The 22,386-nt window shown below is 40.9% G+C and overlaps 1 protein-coding gene across 5 annotated transcripts in view; it reads left to right on the top strand.

The window, feature by feature from the left end:
- The window catches only part of LOC137326143 (lysophosphatidylserine lipase ABHD12-like), a 29,918-nt gene extending 10,519 nt beyond the window's left edge, over positions 1 to 19,399 (top strand). For 3 of the 5 annotated variants that reach the window (XM_067991016.1, XM_067991017.1, XM_067991014.1), the window contains 5 exons: positions 82 to 164; positions 1,637 to 1,719; positions 2,572 to 2,650; positions 15,213 to 15,337; positions 19,251 to 19,399. In XM_067991016.1, coding sequence (XP_067847117.1) covers positions 82 to 164; positions 1,637 to 1,719; positions 2,572 to 2,650; positions 15,213 to 15,337; positions 19,251 to 19,281 — 401 coding nt within the window. In that variant the 3' untranslated portion in view covers positions 19,282 to 19,399. The remainder of the gene's footprint in view (positions 1 to 81; positions 165 to 1,636; positions 1,720 to 2,571; positions 2,651 to 15,212; positions 15,338 to 19,250) is intronic. The other 2 variants (XM_067991018.1, XM_067991015.1) reach the window with 1 other exon arrangement.
- The last annotated feature ends 2,987 nt before the right edge of the window (positions 19,400 to 22,386 follow it).

Raw genomic sequence — 22,386 nt, 5'->3', positions numbered from 1 at the left:
GAGCTGTTCGATGTTTTCGCAATTAAAATTAATAGTAGACTGAATTGGATATTTCACTGGCAATCTATGTGTTTTATTAAGTAGGAAGCCCAGCTGATGCCGTTATACTGGAATCTCCATTTACCTCTTTGCGAGAAGAAGTAGCCTATCACCCATTGGCTGTGGTATGTAGGAATGTTTGCTTGTATCATACCTCCAAACCAAGTTTGGAAAAAAAAATTCAAATTATTAAAATGTCCTTTTCATTTTTATTTTGTAACACATACTTTCAGTAGTTCCTTATGTTTTACATGTTAATAATAAATGCATGTTTGTTTATACTTGTTTTGTTGCTAATTTCTTCTGATTTCATTTTTACTACCTTTGTAGTTCTCAGTGGAAGATATTTATTTCCAAGAATCCATTGCTGCAATACCTTATCTGCAGCGTAAGATTTTACAAGCAATGCTAAGACACTGTGTTGTAGCTAGATTCAATGATACTAATGCTGTAAAGTTTCCTTTCAGTTACAAGGCATGAACGACTGAGTAAGTCTGAGGGCTTGTTGAGCTTCTGCCAGTTGCAATTCTCTGCTGTGTGCACCTTTGTTCTTGGTTTTCCATTGCTTTTGGTTCAGAAAATGAGATAAGTTTCAACAGTGGAAAACTGCAATTGTCTCAAAACAGAACATTACGTTTCACCTCCAATTTGAATCTAGCCCAGTACAATAGGCGGAAATTATTTTCTGAGAGGCACAAGGGCTTCAAACAAAGTTATTTTGGGCAGTATCAACCAAATCTAAATCAAACCTAAAAAGTATAAGCTCATAGCACAAAAATGGCATTGAATTGACATTCTCACTGAGATGCCATTAGGGCAGCTGATATGAGAAAATGTGCAATAGATGGACCTCCTCTAAAGTTTGGGTGAAGGTATATTGTTGAAGTTTAATTGCTTGGTTATCTTGGTGAGGCACTGGCAAAATCCCACCTGCACTCCCTCTTCCATTTCAGACAGTGCAAATTTGGGAATTTCCTTGTACCTTTGCTAATGGAAGACGAACTCCCTCAGTATCATACTGGAGCGTCAGCATGATTAAATGCTCAAGTTCTACATTGACACCCGGTCCAGCAATGCCTCAATTTTAAAATTCTCATCCTTGTTTTCAAATTCCTCCATGGCCTCGCCCTGCCCTCCCTCTCTAACCTCCTCCAGCCCTAGAACCCTCCGAGATCTCTGTGCTCCTCCAATTCCGGCCTCTTGCACATCCCCGATTTTCATCGCTCCACCACAGGGCTTCAGCTGACTAGGCCCTAAGTTCTGGAATTCCCTCCCTAAATCTCTCTGCCTCTCTACCTCTCTCTCCTCCTTTAAGGTGCTCCTTAAAACCTACCTCTTTGTCCAAGGTTTTGGTCACCTGTCCTAATATCTCCTAATGAGGTTCGGTGTCAAATTTTGTTAACATTCCTGTGAAGCGCCTTGGGATGTTTTACTATGTTAAAGGCATTATATAAATGCAAGTTGTTGTTCTAGCATGAGGCTCAAACAATCTTTAACCTAGAAGTGAGTGTACTACCAACTGAGCCAATTTGACACACAAAACAAAACCAAGTACTCCTTTATTATTCTAACAATTTATCTTGTCTTCTTCCTACAGTATTACAAGATTTTTCCTGCATTTGAATGGTTCTTTATGGATACGTTAACAGAAAATAATATTATCTTTCATAATGTTGAAAAGTAAGTAGAATGTGACTTTATTAGCTTTTGATACAATGATGTAATAAGAAGATATTAAAGTAACCTGCCTATGTTGCTCTATTTCTGCCAATTTTTTTTGCTGTCCTCTTTCTTGCCTTTCTTCAAGTCTGAGCCGAGGCAGTAAGTGGTTGCAGGCTTATCGATCATAATTCTATCTCATCTGGACCCATTATTATCCCAATCCATTGTCCCACACCTGCACTTCCTGCAAGGGTTGATAGCTAGAAATCAGGAAGCAAATTTTCACCTCCCCAACTATGACGGTCTAAAGCCCTGGCTGAAGTTATGGTTGAACCAGGGCCTTCCTGGTTTGTATTGATCACCTACTCATTGAGTCATCAGCGAAACATGTTTACTTATCTATCATATTTAATTGAACTTATTGACTAGGAGAAAAATCTAAAATTTATTATCCTGAAACTGCCTGATAATGCGGTGCAAAAAAGCTCAGCCAATGCTGTAAGTGATCGCAAGCTAATCGATCATAAGGCCATCACATCTGTGCTAATGTATTGATTCCCTGTGTTCTGCGTGTGCTGATTTATTGACTCCCATTACACATTAATTCTAGGAGCATTAGGAACAGGAGTAGGTCATTCAGCCCCTCAAACCTGCTCTGCCATTCAATTAGATCATGACTGAGCTGCACCTCAACTCCATTTACCCTGCCTTTGCTCCATATCCCTTTTCTTGTATGTTTTTACATATTACCCATATCATAGTATTGCAAGTTCTTGTGTGAATACGTGCACGTGATATTTGTTACACGAGTGTATTCTGCTTCTCAGGTTACATTTCAATTTGGCTAAATTTCTCCTTTTTTCACTTTAGTCTGAAGTCAATTTCTACCCCCGTGTTGATTCTGCATGCTGAAGATGATAACATCATACCGTTTGAGTTGGGTAAAAAGGTACACTGGATGTAATGGCTTCTTTCACTATATTATTTATAGAAAGCAGGCTGAGGTTTATTTTGATTGTTGTGGTTTACTAACCAGTATTAATGTTCTATGAGGCAACTATGAGGAAAACCATTTGACTACAATTACCTATCACAGCTTTCTTTCTTAAATGATTAAGGTTTTTTCCTCAGCTACACTGTCCAGAAGTCTATTCCATTCATGATCACTTCTTGTGACACAATATTAAATTTACCTTCAGCTAGTTTGAACTTGCACACCCTTAACCTATGATCGTGGTATAATTTGAAGTAATGTTCCATATTTACCTTTTCTGTACCATTTGCTATCTTATATGCATTTACATTGAGTTATATTGAGTCTATAACACACAAACAGGCCATTCGGCCTAAGTAGTCCAGTGTTTATGCTCTACATGAGCCTCCTCCCTCCCTACTTCATCTACCCCTATCAACATGCCCTTCTATTCCTTTCTCCTGTATGTGCTTATTGAGCTTTCCCTTAAATGCACCTATGCTATTTGCCTCAACTACTCCTTGTGGTAGCACATTCCACATTCTTACCACTCTTTGGGTAAAGAAGTTTCTCCTGAATTCCCTATTGGATTTATTAGAGACTATCATATATTGATGACGTCTTGTTTTGGACTATCCCACAAGTGGAAGCATTTTCTCTACGTCTACCCGATCAAACCCTTTCATTATGTTAAAGACCTCTATCAGGTCACCTCTCAGCCTGCTCTTTTCTAGAGAAAAGAGCCCCAGCCTGTTTAGTTTTTCTTGATAAGTATATCCTCTCAGTTCTGGTATCATCCTTGTGTACCATCTCCAATGCCTCTATATCCTTTTTATAATATGGAGACCAGAACTGTGCACTATACTCCAAGTGTGGTCTAACCAAGGTTCTATACAAGTTTAATATAACTTCTCTGCTTTTCAATTCTATCCCTCTAGAAATGAACCCCAGTGTTTGCTTTGGCTTTTTTATGGCCTTATTAACCTGCATCGCTACTTTTATTGATTTGAGTTTCTGTACTCCTAGATCCCTTTGTTCCTCTACCCCATTTAGACTCTTATTATCCAAGCAATATGTGGCCTCCTTATTCTTCCTATCAAAATGCACCACCTCACTTATCTATATTGAAATTCATTTGCAAATCACACGCCCATTCTGCAAGTTTATTAATGTCCTCTTGCATTTTAACGCATCCTTCCTTTGTATAAACTACACCCCCCAAATTCGTGTCATCCTCAAATTTTGAAATTGTACTTCCAATTCCCGAATCCAAATCGTTGATGTAAATTGTAAACAACAGTGGTCCCAGCACTGATCCCTGTGGAACACCACTTCCCACCTTTTGCCAGTCTGAGTAGCTACCCTTAACCCCTACTCTCTGTTTTCTGTTTTGTAGCCAGTTTGCTATCCATTCTGCTACCTGTCCCCTGATTCCAGATGCTCTGACCGTAGTCATGAGTCTACAATGTGGTACCTTATCGAAGGCCTTTTGAAAATCCAAATATATTACATATATTGTATTACCCTTATCTACTCTTTCTGTTACTTCTAAGAATTCAATAAGATTGGTCAAGCTTAACTTTCCCTTCTGAAATCCGTGCTAACAACTCTTTCTTATATTTTCGTTTTCTTGATGTTTTTCTATTACATCTTGGAGTAAAGATTCCATTATCTTTCCTGCCACTGATGTTAAGCTATATGGTCTATTTTTTCCTGGATTTGTTCAAGCTCCCTTTTTAAATAGAGGAATAACATATAGAAATATAGGATACTGTAGGACACAGATTTAAAGTGATCAGCAAAAGAGCCAGAGGCGACATGAGGAAACATTTTTTTTTTACGCAGCGAGTTCTAATGATCTGGAATGCACTGCCTGAAAGGATGGTGGAAGCAGATTCAATAGGAACGTTCAAAAGGGAATTAGATAAATACTTGAAGGGAAAACATTTACAGGCTATGGTGAAAGAGCTGGGGAATGGGACGAATTGGATAGCTCTTTCAAAGAGCAGGCACGATGGGCTGAATGGCCTCCTCCTGTGTTGTACCTACCGTGATACTATGATGAACATTAGCTGTCCACCAGTCCTCTGGCACAATTCCCCTTTCTAATGAATTTTTATATATATGTAATAGTGTCTCTGCTGTCTTTTCTCTAACTTCTTTTAATATGCATGGATGCAATCCATCCGGATCAGGGGTTTTATCCTCTCTAAGATTGATTAGTTTATCAATTATCTCCCCCCTTTCTATCTTAAATGTCCTTATATCTTTTTTGATCTCCTCTTCTAATGTCATGCCCAACTTGTTAGTCTCCTGGTAAATACTGAGTCAAAGTAACTATTCAGTATTTCTGCCATTTCGCTGTCGTTACCTGTGAGTTTATCTTGTGCATCCCTTCATGGCCCTATCCCTATCCTGATTTTTCTTTTATTATTTATGTGTCTATAGAATACTTTAGTATTTCTTTTTCTATTTTTTGATCATTTAATTTCTTAGTTCCTCTTTGCTTTCCAAATTTTTTTTTTGACATCCTTCCTAACCTCTTCGTAGAAATCTTAGAGCATGCCTTTTTTTTTAGTTTCAATTTTATCCTTATCTCTATGTATCCATGTTGTTTCATTATTGGCTAGTTTGTTCTTGTTTTTTTAGAGGAATATATTTCTCCTGAACTCTATTGACCACCATTTTAAATATTTCCCACTGCTGTTCTATCCCTTTGTCTGTCAAATTTTTTTTTCTAGTTTACCTTCCCTCGTTCCGTTCTCATCCCCTCAAAATTAGCTTTTTTCCAATCTATTACTTTCGCCTTGCCCTTCTTTTGTCTTTCTCAATCATTATTTTAAACCTTATTATGTTATGATCGCTCTTGCCTTGATGTTCCCCTACGCTTACTTCTCTTATCTGCTCTGGTTCATTTCCCATTACCAGATCCAGCAGTGATTCCTCTCTTGGGCTTCTCACATACTGGGTAAGAAAGGAGACATGTACACACTGTAAAAACTCCATTCCCCTTTCACTACCTCCTCTTGCCCGTTTATTTGGGGGTAGTTGAAATCTCCCATGATTATTATTCGATTTTTTTTTACTCACTTCATAGATTTGCCGACATATTTCTTCTTCCACTTCCATTCCACTATTAAGTGGTCTGTAGAATATACCTATTAACGTGATCAATCTCTTCTTATCCTCTGTCTCGATCGATATGGATTATGTTTCTATCTTAATATTACTTATATCCCTATTTTCTACTGCCATTATGTTGGTTCTAATTAGTACAGCTACACCACTGTCCCCACCCCCCGCCTTTCCTCCATATCCTCTCTAAATACCTTCTATCCGGCAATATTTAACTGCCAGTCCTGTTCTTTATGTTGCCATGTTTCAGTTATCCCCGTTACATCTGGCTCCTCGTTACAGATTATTGCTTCCAGTTCCCCCGTTTTGGTTTGGATGCTGTGTACATTGCTGGACAGGCAATTTAATTTGCTTTTAATAATTGTTCCCCTCACTTTATTTTTTAACGGTCATTTGGAACTCATGTTCTATAACATAGAAACATAGAAAATAGGAGCAAAAGTAGGCCATTCGGCCCTTTGGGCCTGCTCCGCCTTTCAAAATGATCATGGCTGATCATCTAACTCAGTACCCTGTTCTCGCTTTTTTCCCCCATATCTCTTGATCCCTTTAGCATTAAGAAATAAATCTATCTCCTTCTTGAATACGTCCAATGACTTGGCCTCCACTGCCTTCTGTGGTAGAGAATTGCACAGGTTCACCACCCTCTGAGTGAAGAAATTTCTCCTCATCTCGGTTCTAAATAGCATACCCTGTATCCTGAGACTCTGACCCCTGGTTTTGGACTCCCCAACCATCGGGAACATCCCCCCTGCATCTAGTCTGTCGAGTCCTGTTAGAATTTTGTATGTTTTGATGAGATCACCTCTCATTCTTCTAAACTCCAGTGAATATAAGCCTAGTCGACCCAATCTCTCCTCATACGTCAGTCCTGCCATCCCAGGAATCAGTCTGGTAAACCTTCGTTGCACTCCCTCCATGGCAAGGATATCCTTCCTCGGGTAAGGAGACCAAAACTGCACACAATACTCCAGATGTGATCTCACCAAGGCCCTGTATAACTGCAGTAAGACATCCCTGCTCCTGTACTCAAATCCTCTTGCAATGAAAGCCAACATACCATTCGCCTTCCTAACTGCTTGCTGCACCTGAATGCTCGCTTTCAGTGACTGGTGTACAAGGACACCCAGGTCTCGTTGCACCTCCCCTTTTCCCAATCTATCACCATTCAGATAATAATCTGCCTTTCTGTTTTTACAACCAAAGTGGATAACCTCACATTTATCCACGTTATACTGCATCTGCCATGTTCTTGCCCACTCACCCAACTTGTCTAAATCTCATTGGAGTCTCTTTGCATCCTCCTCACAGCTCACATTCCACCCCAGCTTTGTGTCGTCTGCAAACTTGGAAATGTTACATTTAGTTCCCTTATCCAAATCATTGATATATATTGTGAATAGCTGGGGCCCAAGCACTGATCCCTGCAGTACCCCACTAGTCACTGCCTGCCACCCGGAAAAAGACCTGTTTATTCCTACTCTCTGTTTCCTGTCTGTCAACCAATTCTCAATCCATGCCAGTATATTCCCCCCAATGCCATGTGCTTTAATTTTGCACACTAACCTCTTGTGTGGGACCTTATCAAAAGCCTTCTGAAAATCCAAATACACCACATCCTTCAGTTCCTCCCTCTCACTAGACCCTTGGTTCCCTAACATTTCTGTCTGGTTATTTGTGTCCTCATTTGTGAAGACAGAACCAAAATATGTGTTCAATTATTCAGCCATTTCTTTGTTCCCCATTATAATTTCCCCCATTTCTGACTGTAAGGGACCTACATTTGTCTTCACTAATCTTTTTCTCTTTTTTAAAAAATTCGTTCATGGGATGTGGGCGTCGCTGGCGAGGCCGGCATTTATTGCCCATCCCTAATTGCCCTTGAGAAGGTGGTGGTGAGCCGTCTTCTTGAACCGCTGCAGTCCGTATGTTGACGGTTCTCCCACAGTGCTGTTAGGAAGGGAGTTCCAGGATTTTGACCCAGCGACGATGAAGGAACGGCGATATATTTCCAAGTCGGGATGGTGTGTGACTTGGAGGGGAACGCGCAGGTGGTGTTATTCCCATGTGCCTGCTGCTCTTTTCCTTCTAGGTGGTAGAGGTCGCTGGTTTGGGAGGCGCTGTCGAAGAAGCCTTGGCGAGTTGCTGCAGTGCATCCTGTGGATGGTACACACTGCAGCCACAGTGCCCCGGTGGTGAAGGGAGTGAATGTTTAGGGTGGTGGATGGGGTGCCAATCAAGCGGGCTGCTTTGTCCTGGATGGTGTCGAGCTTCTTGAGTGTTGTTGGAGCTGCACTCATCCAAGCAAGTGGAGAGTATTCCATCACACTCCTGACTTGTGCCTTGTAGATGGTGGAAAGGCTTTGGGGAGTCAGGAGGTGAGTCACTCGCCGCAGAATACCCAGCCTCTGACCTGCTCTTGTCGCTCCAGTATTTATATGGCTGGTCCAGTTAAGTTTCTGGTCAATGGTGACCCCCAGGATGTTGATGGTGGGGGATTCGGCGATGGTAATGCCGTTGAATGTCAAGGGGAGGTGGTTAGACTCTGTCTTGTTGGAGATGGTCATTGCCTGGCACTTGTCTGGCGCGAATGTTACTTGCCATTTATGAGCCCAAGCCTGGATGTTGTCCAGTTCTTGCTGCATGCGGGCTCGGACTGCTTCATTATTTGAGGGGTTGCGAATGGAACTGAACACTGTGCAATCATCAGCGAACATCCCCGTTTCTGACCTTATGATGGAGTGAAGGTCATTAATGAAGCAGCTGAAGATGGTTGGGCCTAGGACACTGCCCTGAGGAACTCCTGCAGCAATGTCCTGGGGCTGAGATGATTGGCTCCAACAATCACTACCATCTTCCTTTGTGCTCGGTATGACTCCAGCCACTGGAGAGTTTTCCCCCTGATTCCCATTGACTTCAATTTTACTAGGGCTCCTTGATGCCACACTCGGTCAACTGCTGCCTTGATGTCAAGGGCAGTCACTCTCACCTCACCTCTGGAATTCAGCTCTTTTGTCCATGTTTGGACCAAGGCTGTAATGAGGTCTGACATATTTATAGAAGCTTTTACAGTCAGTTTTTATGTCCCCTGCTAGTTTACTCTCATACTCTATTTTTCCCCTCTTAATCAATCTCTTTGTCCTCCTTTGCTGAATTCTGAACTGCTCCCAATCCTCAGGCTTGCCGCTTTTTCTGGCAATTTTATATTCTCCTCTTTGGATGTAATACTATCCCTAATTTCTTTTGTAAGCCACGGTTGAGCCACTTTTCCTGTTTTATTTTTGCGCCAGACAGGAATGAATAATTGTTGTAATTCCTGCACATGTTCTTTAAATGTTAGCCATTGCCTATCCACCATCATCCCTTTTAGTAAAGTTCTCCAGTCTATCATAGCCAACTCGCACCTCATACTTTCGTAATTTCCTTCATTTAGATTCAGGACCCTAGTTTCGGATTCAACTACTTCACTCTCCATCTTAATGAGGAATTCTATCTTGTTATGATCGCTCTTCCCTAAGGGATCCTGCACAACAAGATTGTTAATTAATCCTTTCTCATTGCACAATACCCAGTCTAGGTTCGCCTGTTCTCTAGTTGGTTCCTCAACGTATTGGTCTAGAAAACCATCACGTACACACCCCAGGAATTCCTCCCCCGCAGTATTATTGCTAATTTGGTTTGACCAATCTGTACGTAGATTAAAGTCACCCATGATTATCGTTGTACCCTTCTTGCATGTGTCTCTAATTTCCTGTTTCATGCCCTCCCCTACATCTCCACTTCTGTTTGGGGGCCTATAGACAACTCCCACCAACGTTTTCTGCCCCTTGGTGTCACTAGCAAACACCCCCGTGAGGACATCGGTCCCGGTCCTGCTCGGGTGTAACCCGTCCCGCTTGTACAGGTCCCACCTTCCCCAGAACTGGTTCCAATGACCCAGGAATCTAAATCCCTCCCTCCTACACCATCCCTGCAGCCATGCATTCATCTGGTCTATTCTCCTGTTCCTATACTCACTAGCAGATGGCACTGGTAGTTCTTCTGAGATCACTACCTTTGAGATCCTGCTTTTTAATTAATCTCCTAACTCCTTAAATTCACCTTGCAGGACCTCATCCCTTTTTTTTTACCTATGCCGTTGGTACCAATATGGACCATGACTACTGGCTATTCACCCTCCCCCTCCAGAATGCCCTGCAGCCGCTCCGTGACGTCCTTGACCCTAGCGCCAGGAAGGCAACATACCATCCTGGAATCACGTTTGCGGCCACAGAAACACCTATCTGTTCCCCTTACAATTGAATCCCCTATCAATATAGCCCTGCCACTCTTATTCCTTCCCCTCCTGTGCAGCAGAGCCACCCATGGTTCTACGAACTTGGCTCTTGCTGCTTTCCCCTGATAAGCCATCTCCCCCAACAGTATCCAAAGCGGCATATCTGTTTGAGAGAGAGATGGCCCCTCCTGCTCTACCTGCCTAGTCCTTTTACTCTGCCTGGCAGTCACCCATTTCCTTTCTGCCTACGTAATCTTTACCTGCGGTGTGACCACCTCACTGAACGTGCTATCCACGATAATCTCAGCATCGCGGATGCTCCACAGTGAATCCACCTGCACCTCCAGCTCCAAAATGCAGTTAGCCAGTAGCTGCAGCTGGACACACTTCCTGCACACATGGTTGCCAGGGACACCTGTAGTGTCCATGACTTCCCACATAGTGCAGGAGAAGCATATCACGGGTGCGTAACTGGATTTATTCCCTGACCGTTTGTTACCCTCATTCCTTATCTTGGTCTGACCTATGCTATCATCTCCTATTTTTTTTATCTTCAGACTTATGTTATTTTCACCAGATCCCTCCCCCCGTCTTACTAGTTTAAAGTCCTAGCAAAAGCCCTATTTACCCTTTCCACTCGGGCATTGGTCCCATTCCGGTGCAGGTGGAGCCCTTCCCAGTGGTACATCTCCTTCCTGTCCCAATACTGCTCCCATTGTCCTATGAAATGGAACCCCTCCTTTCAACACCAGTCTTTCTGCTACGCATTTACTTCCTTATCTGCCTAGCCCAATGCCAATTAGCACGTAGCTCAGGTAGTAATCCCAAGATTACCACCTGTGAGGCCCTGTTTTGTAATTTAGTTCTTAATTTCTGATATTCCCTTAGCAGGACCTCCTCCCTTTTCTCCCCTATGTCATTGGTCCCAACAAGGACCACGACAACTGGATCTTCCCTCTCCCTTTCCAAGTTCCATTCCAGTTGCTCCGAGATATCCTATGCCTTTGCATCAGGTAGGCAACACACCCTTCTGGACTCTTGGTTGTGACTGCAGAGGATGCTAGCTATCTCCCTAATTATCGAATCCTCCATGACTAACAACCTTTCTACTCTGGTCCCTCCCCCCACCCCCGGACTGCCTCCTGCTCCACTGGTGCCATAATTAGCATTCTGGCTATCCACCTTGCATCTTTAACCTCATAGGTAGCAAGTACATTTTACCTGTTGGACAGGACCAGTGTCTGTGGGACCTCCTTCTCTATCTCCTCTTGGTTCCCCATACCCTGCTGACTAACGGTCAAACCCTTCCCTTCCTGTACCTGTGCTTTCCTCTGAGGTGTGACTGTACTCTGGTGAAAACTATCCAAAAATTCCTCCCCCTCCCTTATGTGTGGGAGTGCCTCTACTTGCATTCCAGCTCAAAGACTCTAAGAATATAAGAAATAGGAGCAGGAGCAGGCCATACAGCCCCTCGAACCTGCTCCACCTTTCAATAAGATCATGGCTGATCTTCTCAATCTTGAATATACTCAACAACTGAGCATCCGCAGCCTCTGGTGTAGAGAATTCCAAAGATTCACAACCCTCTGAGTGAAGAAATCTTTCCTCCGGAATGTCTCAAGCCCAGAGATGTTTACTGCCGATGTGGCAATCGGAAAAGTCTTACTGTCCACAAACTCCCACATATTATAGTCCCAACATACAGCCTGCGCTGCCATTTCTAGTTTTTATTTATTTATTCTCTCTCAGTTGCTTCCTTTCAAGAAAAAAGAAAAACTTATATTTATAAAACATTTTTCACATCCTCAGGACATCCCAAAATGTTTTACAACCTGCAGATTACTTTTGAAATGTAGTAAACTGTTTTGTAAGCAAAAACAGCAACCAACTTGTGCATAGTAACATCCCACAAACAACAATGAATGAATAATCTATTTTTGGTGGTTTTGGTTGATGGAGAAATATTGGCCAGAATATTGGGAGAGTTCCCTACTTTCTTCATATAGTGTCATGGGATCTTTTGTGTCCAGCTGAGCAGACGAACAAAGCCTTGGTTTAATTCCTCATCCAAAAGCATCTCTGACACCAAACATTTACATAACATAAGCACCAGGTAATGACCATCTCACACAACAGAAAGCCCAGCCATATCCCCATAAAACCATAGAAAAGATACAGCACAGTAGGGGGCCATTCGGCCCATCGTGTCCACGCCGGTTCGAAGAACAACCAGGTGCCCATTCTAATCCCACCTTCCAGCACCCAGTCCGTAGCCCTGCAGCTTACAGCACTTTAGGTGCAGGTACTTTTTAAAAGAGTTGAGGATCCCTGCCTCTACCACCAATTTGGGCAGTGAATTCCATACACCCACCACCCTCTGGGTAAAAAAGTTTTTCCTCATGTCCCCTCTAATCCTTCCGCCAATCAGCTTAAATCTATGTCCTCTAGTTCTTGAACTCTCCGCTAGGGGAAACAGGTACTTCCTGTCTACTCTATCTGGGCCCCTCATAATTTTGTACGCCTCAATCAAGTCTCCCCTCAGCCTCCTCTGCTCCAAGGAAAACAACCCCAGCCTATCCAATCTCTCCTCGTAGCTGCAATTTTCAAGCCCTGGCAACATTCTTGTAAATCTTCTCTGCACTCTCTCCAGAGCAATTACGTCCTTCCTGTAATGTGGTGACCGGAACTCCGCACAATACTCCAGCTGTGGCTTTACCAGTGTTTTATACTGTTCCATCATTACATCCCTGCTTTTATATTCTATACCTCGGCTAATAACAGAGAGCATTCCGTACACCTTCTTCACAACCTTATCTACCTGTACTGCCACCTTCAGGGACCTGTGCACATGCACTCCAAGGTCTCTCACTTCCTCTATCCCTCTCAATATATTCCCGTTTACTGCGTATTCCCTTTTACTGTTTGCCCTCCCTAAGTGCATTACCTCACACTTCTTCGGGTTGAACTCCATTTGCCACTTTTCCGCCCACTCCCACCACCCATTGATATCTTCTTGGTCTACAGCTATCCTCTTCACTATCAACTACACGGCCAATTTTTGTGTCATCTGCAAATTTGCCAATCATGCCCCCTACATTCAAGTCCAAATCATTAATATCTACCACAAACAGCAAGGGACCCAACAATGAGCCCTGTGGCACACCACTGGAAACGGATTTCCATTTGCAAAGACATCCATCGACTTCAACCCTTTGTTTCCTGTTACTGAGCCAATTTTGGATCCAATTCGCCACATTTCCCCTTATCCCATGGGCTTTTACCTTTCTGACCAGTCTGCCATGGGACCTTGTCAAATGCCTTACTAAAATCCATGTAGTCAACATCCACTGCACTACCCTCATCAATCCTCCTTGTCACTTTCTCAAAGAATTCAATCAGATTTGTAAGGCATGACCTTCCCTGAACAAAACTGTAAGCGAGGAAAATCTGGAAGGTAAAACAGAACTAACAGACTCAGGTGTTACCCAGATCAGTAGTTTATTATGAGTGCACACGGGAGAACAATCTCAGCCACCCCAGCTGGAGACCTCGTTCTCAAAGGAAAAGTGGCAATACAACTTAGTTTATACAGTTTATTAGACAACACCCACTAATTACTAATGGGGGTGTATACATGGTAATATTGATACATCATTGGTTTATAGGGTTAATCAATCAGCTACTAGGCCTGCCCTTTGAACTCGAGTACCTCCCTGTGAGAAGCTTATGGGCTGCAGAGGCTTCATTCTAACTTCGCATTCTTGAGCTATCTCTTACCCTTGTTATCACTATAGGGAGGTATCTTCAGCAGGAACATGGCCTGCCTGACTACAAAGCTCTATTGAATTATGCAGCCAACTGACTCCGTTCCCAGACCATCAGCAGATGTTTCATCAATACGCCTTTGTACTCTTATCTCTTCTCAGCACAGACCCCTTCTAAACATTCCTTAAGTAAAGCTTGGAATGTCCTTGGTCAGCTAAACCTATCTATGTTAGTTTGAAAAGGGCTAACATAGTCAAGTATCCCATGGTGCTTTGTGTTTTGTTTCCAGCCTAACAAGACTGAATGGTACCTTTCAGACCGTTTTATACCGGCGAATTGGGGCCCACCCCTTTATATCCCTTAATCTAAATTTTATCCCTACAATATCCATGCTGATTATCCCTGATTAAACCATGCCTTTCCAAGTGACAGTTTATCCTATCTCTCAGTATTGATTCTGACTGACCGGCCTATAATTGTTCGGCCTTTCCCTCGTACCCTTTTTAAACAATGGTACTATGTTTGCAGTCCTCCGGTACCTTCCCTGTATCTAGTGAGGATTGGAAAATGATCCTCAGAGCATCCGCTATTTCCTCTCTGGCTTCCTTCAATAGCCCAGGAAACAATCTATCCGGCCCTGGTGACTTATCAACTTTCAAGGATTCCAGTCCCTCCAATACTTCCTCTCTCATTATGTTTACCTTATCCAATATTTCACACCTCCCCTCTTTAACTACTAGGTCCGGATCATTACTTTCCTTTTTTACGTCATCCCTGTACTTTCTCTACTCCTCTAGGCTTTCTGCAGTATTTAGTTTTCTGTGACAGTCATAAGCTTTCTTTTTCTGCTTTATCTTGCCCCGTATATTTCTAGACAACCAGGGGGCTCTAAATTTGGCCATGACCATCATTATTCTGCGGGAGGGGGGAGTAGGGTGGGCGTGGGGGGAGAGGGGTAGGAGGGGTAGAAGGGAGGGGTGGGTGTCACCACTTAGCAGAAGCTAGTTTGCATTGAGCTTCTGAATAAAAATCATTAATGCAAATTAGAAACAGTAAGTATCCCAACAGTGGTCATAGCAGACTTCTTCAGAACACCATCTTTGAAAATGGTAATGAAAGTGCATTATAAGGAGGTATGCTTGATCTGCATTACTGAGGAAACCACAAAGCATGTATATCATTATGTATTGGGACCATTACGATGAACAATGTGAATTCTAGTATTTTACAAGTTCACCACAAGTTAAAAAGAGAAGGGTAAAAATGGGATGGAAAGTAAACAAATACTTAGTGAAAAAGCATTTTCAAATCAATTAGAAAAGAATGAGATATTTGTATTTCATTTTTTCCATGTTTGTGTAGCTCTATGAAAGTCTACTGGATTCACAGATACCGGAAAGACAAGTCAAGTTTGTTGCATTTCCTGCGTTACTTGGGTACAAGCATAACAACATTTACAAGGACCCACAATTACCAGAGATTCTAAAGTAAGCTTTTACCTTTGTTAATTATTCAGGAAATATGTTGTTGTCTTTCTAATTTAATATTTAAATATGATTTGCAAATAAGTTTCTTTGTGGCAGGATGGTGGAGTACAACTATTAGAGATTAGAGAAGCTGGGATTATTCTGAGCAGAGAAGGTTAAGAGGAGAATTAATAGAGGTGTTAACAATTATTAAAGGTTTTGATAGAGTACCTGGGGAGAAACTGTTTCACCTGGCAGGAGGCTCAATAACCAGAGGACATAGATTTAAGATAATTGACAAAGGAACCAGGGGGAGATGAGGAGAATTTTTTTTACGCAGCAGTTGTTATGATCTGGAATGCACTGTTTGAAAGGGCGGTGGAAGCAGATTCAATACTAACTTTCGATTGAATATATACTTGGAAAGGAAAAAATTGCAGGACTATGTGGAAAGAGCAGGGGAGTGGGACCCTTCTTTCAAAAAGCTGGCACAGGCATGATGGGCCGAAAGGCCTCCTGTGTTGTAAAATTTAATGATTCTATATTATCCATAGAATTGTGGAAAGAAAATGCTTTCAACATAGGCAACAGCTCCAGTGAGGTGGGACCCAATATTGCAGATATTCAGTAAGCTGCTTTCTCATCAGGCATAATGATGGGACAGTTTTTTTAAAGTTACAAACTATATGCATGGAGGAGTCCTCTCCATTGAAAGTATTCCTCCCCACCCCCCCCCCCCCGCCCCAAAAAATTGTTTTTCCTTTTAAGTTTGTTATGACATTCATCTTATTGTCAAATATAAAATTCTTAATAAAAGCTTTTCATTTGTTTTACTGTACAGACCATGGTTAAGATGCAGGCAGAAAAATTATTTTAAAGACTATATTTAAAAGATCTTCAGTCCTGAAAATGTGAACTTTCTTTCCAGCACTATACCTGAGTGTCTCAGGGTGGCTCTCTTGAATTTGATTTCTCCTGTTATAACCATAAGCTACTGTCAACTTCCTCAGGTCAAATAAATAATCTATTTCTCAGTTTCATTGTTTTAAAAATCTACTAGTGTAATATTAAATTTTCATTCAGTGCAAGTGGTTGTTTTCTGTCTCATATGCACACATTTTTGGTGTCATTTATTTGACTATGATTTTGCCTCATACATCAATGTCAGAAACATCACAACTGTTCGTGATGTAAGTTTATATAATTAAAATTCTTTCATAGGAAATAAAATAACACGGAGGGGTGTCTAATTATGTGCTAAGATGCCTCTGGAGGAGATTAATCAGAAAAAAGTTAAGGGCTTTTGGAAAAAATGTCTCTAAGAAACAGGGATCCAATAATGTTCTTTATCCATTGTATGAGGAGTGTACCTGATGTGACGAAATCAAGTTTTTCATCCTGTGACAAATTGGGAAAATTATTTTCTTTCCTTACTGTAGTGTGTTAACATAGCTAGAGTTGAAATGGAAGCTGTCTTTATTGACCAGATGGGGCCACAACCTTCTGGTTTGCAAGACACAGACCAGATTGTTTTGTTCTGCAAATCAGTCAGGTTGCAAGAATATTGTTCTTTGTGTTAATTAAGTTAATCCAAACACAAAGTTGGATCGGTAGGACAGAGTAACCTTAGTGCAACATTAACATATGTGAAGTGATAGACTGTGGAATAGTCAAATTCAATGACTGGCTGACTTATTAAGGGAGATGTTTGTCTTTGAATAGTGCCATGGGATCTTTTATGTTCACCTGAGAGGGTAGATGGTGCCTCAGTTTAACGTCTCAATTGAAAGACAGCACCTCCAACAGTGCAGCACTTTTTCAGTACTGCACTGAAGTGCGAGGATTGAAGACTGTGCTGTGCTATTTAACATTATGCCACTATTCATCATTAAAATTTCCTATCACAGCACCATCTACTTGTGTAATAGGTTTTACAAGAACTGTCATGAGCCACCTTCCATTTTATATTATAGAATCATAGAATGGTTACAGCATAGAAGGGGGCCATTCGGCCCATTGATCACGTGCCAGCTGTTTGTAAGAGCAATCCAGTTAGTCCCATTCCTCTGCAAGTTTTTTCCCTTCAAGTATTTATCCAGTTCCTTTTTGAAAGCCATGATTGAATCTGCTTTCAGGCAGCACAATCCAGATCATAACTACTCATTGTGTAAAAACGCTTTTCCCCATGTTGCCTTTGGTTCTTTTGTCAGTCACCTTAAATCTGTGTCCTCTGGTTCTCGACCCTTCCGCAGGTGCGTTTTTTTTTGAGTGGCGAATTTGTGGCTTCAGCCCTTAAGAACACATTTTATCTGTTTAACATCCCAAAATGGGTGCTAATTCAAAGTGGTGCCAGCATCTCTATGCAATACTATGATGTTTTTATGGGCCAGATAGACATGCGGTTTCCCCAAAACCAATTAAACTAGTGTGTGGAGGATGCTTAAAGAAGAATATGCATTTTCTGCAGCAAGTTTCTCCAACTATCTGATAATTTTACCTTAATTCATTTTAAATTCAATGTCTAGTGTGCGACTGAGTCATGCATATCTGGAATGAGCCATGTCTGATATCAGCCAGGTGGCGAGGGTCAAAACATCTGGCCTCTCAGTACTTCTGGTATTCTGGGTTGGGGAGGGGAGTATCAGCAGGGTTCCTGCTCCTGATTGCTATTCAGTGACACTTGTTGGAATTTATCTTTTATATATTAAAAACAGTGCATGGCCACCACATTCCAAAGGTAATGAATCTGTAGGTGGCACTGTAAGAATAACGTGATGTGTCTTAAAATTATGTGACAGTGCCAAGTAAACAAAAATATATAACCCACCTTTGGAAACCTCCAAAAAGCGCAAAAGAAATGAAAGAACCAGTTTGTTCTTTATTTATTTATTTATCTATCTTTCTATCTACCTGCAATGAGGATCACCTTATTGCAAACTTCCAAAATTATTTCCAAGTAGAATAGTGTAACGTTTTGTCCATTAGGAATCTTTAAAATGTTCATTCCTCGTGGTTCTAATTTACTCTTTAATGGGTGAATGCGTGAGAAAAATAATGTTCAGCTGTTAGCCTTCTTGGTTTCTCCCAATTTAAAGTCCCATCCCAAATTTAAAAGTCCACATTGTTTAAGCTGTCAGTAATTAGATTTTGAAGTGGCTCAACCTTAAATAAACTTGTGCTCCATCCATGATGTTTGGTGGGTCTCTTGGAAAACTGGATTATTCCTTTTCTATGTGGATTGTTTATTCTCCACTAATATAGACAGGACTGCTTGTTTGTGAATTCTAGCTCTTGCCATTACCCTGGAGCTCACTCTGAATCAGTAGGACCAACCATCATCTTAAAATAATATCCCCAGTAGTAGAATAGTATAGCAGGTAATTCCGATTCTTCAAACAGCTGCTGTGTATAAAGTCCAGAAAAGTTTATCATGGGATCATGTTTTTGGTCCAGCGAACTATAGCTAATCAATCTGCTGCTAATAGGATTGCTGGTGAGTGCATACATCAGTAGCTGAGCGCCTGCAGTTAGCGTGAGGGTCCGTAGGTTGGACGCCCATTCAAATGTAGAGCTGTAGCAAAAAAAATGTATACCATTACAACTGATACCACTAGTAATGAATTGTGTATTTATATCTTACTTAGATATATACTCTGACTACACTTCAATAGTTACTGATTGATTCTTAAAATTTAAAAAGCAATTCAGAATGATTAACAATAAAGTTCACAAAATAGGGAACAAAATTATGCATTTACTGGTTCAATGTTGCCTTTGTGATGAGGCTGGAATACTAGACATTTAAATGAATAGAACAGGATTCAGTATAAAGTTTGATTTTCTGAAAAACTATAAATTTAAGTGGTGCAGAATGTTGATTCTAGGTTACAAAAACTACATTTGAATGATCAGATTTTGTTGTTCTTTATTTCAGAGAGTTTGTCAAGAACATGCGCAGATATTGAACTTAAATGGGCAATGGCACAGTACAACTCTGTTGTATACATTACAAAACTATTTGGCACATATTGGGACTTGTCTTTTCACTGGCTGTAATTTGTTTGCATTAAAGCCTAAATACAACAGCTTTATTGAAGTTTTTATATGTAGGACAATAGCTAATTGCACAGTGGGAGGAATATAAGCAGAATTCTAACAGAAGTCATCTTGAATCATTATCTGTAATACTCACTTTATCAAGTTATAATTTTGGTAATTGCAACTGCACGGGCAATTTTTAGCATCAATGAGTAGGATTCATTTTGTTTCCAGAGGTTGCCTTTCAAAACAAAGACCAAATCTACAGCATCATTTCTCTCCAATCTTGCTGCAGTTTATTGTAATAGTTTACAAAAGTTATTGGTACTAAATTAAATCAGAGTTCAAAATAATCATGCAACTGAGCAGTCCAAGAATGTAATTGCTTTTCACCTCTGGGAGCTGGATTTAAATGAAGACCAGACTCATGGGATGAAAATCCTTTATGTAAGGATTCTCTACCAAATGATTTTGGATAGTTGCAACCCTGTTGCTAATGGGCGTGGATACACAGCAAAAATTGTTTACAGTTTACCATAAATTGGCACTAACTTGGCAATACCACTTGAGAAGCCATAAGGAATTTTATCAAAGGTGACAAATTAAAATTGGTGTAGTAGAGGTGTTCTTCCAAGATTGGGTTCAGGCATGTTGGGACAAAGTGGAGGGAGCTTCACTGTGCATTTGGTCATGCTGTACCTAATGTGTGAGAAGCTGATGTTCACACTGAATGCCTGATGTGAAAATGTGTTCCATTTTGCATTTTGAACACCACATAAAATGAACAAAAAAGAGGAATTGGGACCATAGGATTTTAAAAAGATAAATCTAGTTAAAGTTTCAGGTTAAGAGAGTTTAGGGAGACATTGGAAAATGATTTAACTGTTTCTAAAACTAGACTGTAAGAGATCAAAATAGTCATAGTGAAGGTGAAATGGCATTAGTTTTGTAATTCAGTTTTTCGGTCTTTAATATTACCTAAATTACGTTTTAGGAAGACCATTATCTTTTTTGCCTCCTAATTATTTCCCCTTCTCGCCTAAAGATGGCAACTCATGTGGAGATGAGATTGCACAATGCTAGCAACTCTCTATTGCCTTCCCCAAATAACCATTCTTGTGTGGACTAAGACAGTGAATGTTGATACATAATAGTATAAAGCACACCTTATACGGTCATTAAGGGGAAGCACATACATACAGCTCAGAGCATATAATTAATGTAAACAGTACCAAATAATAGTGATCTTTTTATGAAAGATGGCAATTCAAATTGAATGGAGGCAATATGTGACATATTCTTTGGGGTTGGGGGTGGGTGGTGCATGTGTAGCTTTTAATAGCCAATACAAAGGGATGGCAGGATATGCAGCTTTGTGAGGCCAGCAATTTCTGATGGGGCCAATGTATGCTGGGGTTCCACTACAGAAGAGACCCAGCATAAATTTTGTTGAGTTTTAGGGTGCACAGAAGAAGCGTTCGCCTATCCATTGGCAGCCACGTGGAAATGACAAGAGTGATGACAGGATGACTTCATCCATCCTAAATTCCATTATTATCCACCTTCCCATCTGCTCTTGACAATGTGCGTCACTTTTTAAAAGTGACAATTTTCCAGTATTTGTTTATCAAGGTGGAAGTACTTGATTAAAGGGACACTGCTGAACTGAAATTGCTTGTGGCAACTTTTGCCCATATCTTGGGACTCACTACAGGTATTGGAATCCTTCCTGTACATTCTGCACTACCCTTGGAAAGCATTGTATTTCAAAAGAATAATTGAGCTAATATCTGAGGGCTACACTATGAGTTTCCCAATGGGAATCCCACTTTACAAGATATATATGCTGGAGGAAAAGGAGCAGCAGGAGGCGGTAAAGGAAGCCAAAATAATCAGACTGTCTGACAAGTACAAGGAAATGCCATCAGAATTCTTTTAAATACAGATGTGGTTGTGAATTAACAGTAGACATTTTGCTAGTTTAGAAAGTGAAACTGTATTTTGTAAAAATGCAAAGCATGTTGTAAAAAGCTTAAACAAAATCTTGTTTTTTCAGTGTGCTATAGAATGTAACCATAATTGTTAAATATTTTTCCATTGTAAATTGCGAACAATTATAGGCACTACGAAATTTTAAATACTATTCTTAAAGCGTTTTATTTGGTTGAAATAGAAAAGTTCAGTCAAAACGTTATATACTTTTACAATTTTATTTGTACTTGGCATGAAGGAATGCATTTAGGAGCATCAGTTGGTCTTTGATTTGTTAGGAGGAAGAACCTTCAATTCTAAGTTAGATAAGTTATACATTCCATATTTGTTTTGCATTCTAAATAATAGTTTTGAGCACTGGAAAATTTCTCAGAAGCTGCAATATTTTTGAGGGACTTTTTGGTCCATTCTTCAAGGTCCTGTGAAGAAGTAAGGGTAAACAAACCATACATTTATTGAAGTTGCAGTGTGAGTATTGTATCAAAAAACAAAGATGCAGCATAGTCTATTTAACATCAATATTCTTCTTACGTAGAATCTAAAACACAGAAACAGGTCATTTGGCCCAACTGGTTTATGCTGGATTTATACTCCACATAAGCCTCCTCCCACTCTAATTACCTCTTCCCACTCTGCCCCCATATCCCTCTGTTCCCTTCTGCCTCGTATATGCATCAAGCCTATCTTCCACCATTCCACGTGGCAGCAAGTTCCACATTCTCACCACTTTGTAAAGAACTTCCTCCTAAATTCTTTATTTGATCTGTTATGGATATTTTGTATTTATGCTCCCTTGTTCTGGACTCACCTCCATGTGGAAATAGTGCACCCTATCAAACCCCTGCATAATTTTAAAGACCTCTATCAGGTCTGAAGCAACAGCAGTCTCTGGGATGTCAGCAGCTGGTTGGACTCCCAGATTCTCGAACACATCCCTGGAGGTCCTTTTGGCAGAAGTCAGGGTCAGAAGAGCAAGATTGTTGGGCACTGAGGGGCAGGAAGTCCCATAAGAGGGTGACGCAGTCTGTCTCAAGGGAGAT

Source organism: Heptranchias perlo, chromosome 10 (assembly GCF_035084215.1).
Source record: "Heptranchias perlo isolate sHepPer1 chromosome 10, sHepPer1.hap1, whole genome shotgun sequence".
In the NCBI taxonomy this organism is placed as follows: Eukaryota; Metazoa; Chordata; class Chondrichthyes; order Hexanchiformes; family Hexanchidae; genus Heptranchias; species Heptranchias perlo.
This window is presented reverse-complemented; position numbering and strand designations above follow the sequence as displayed.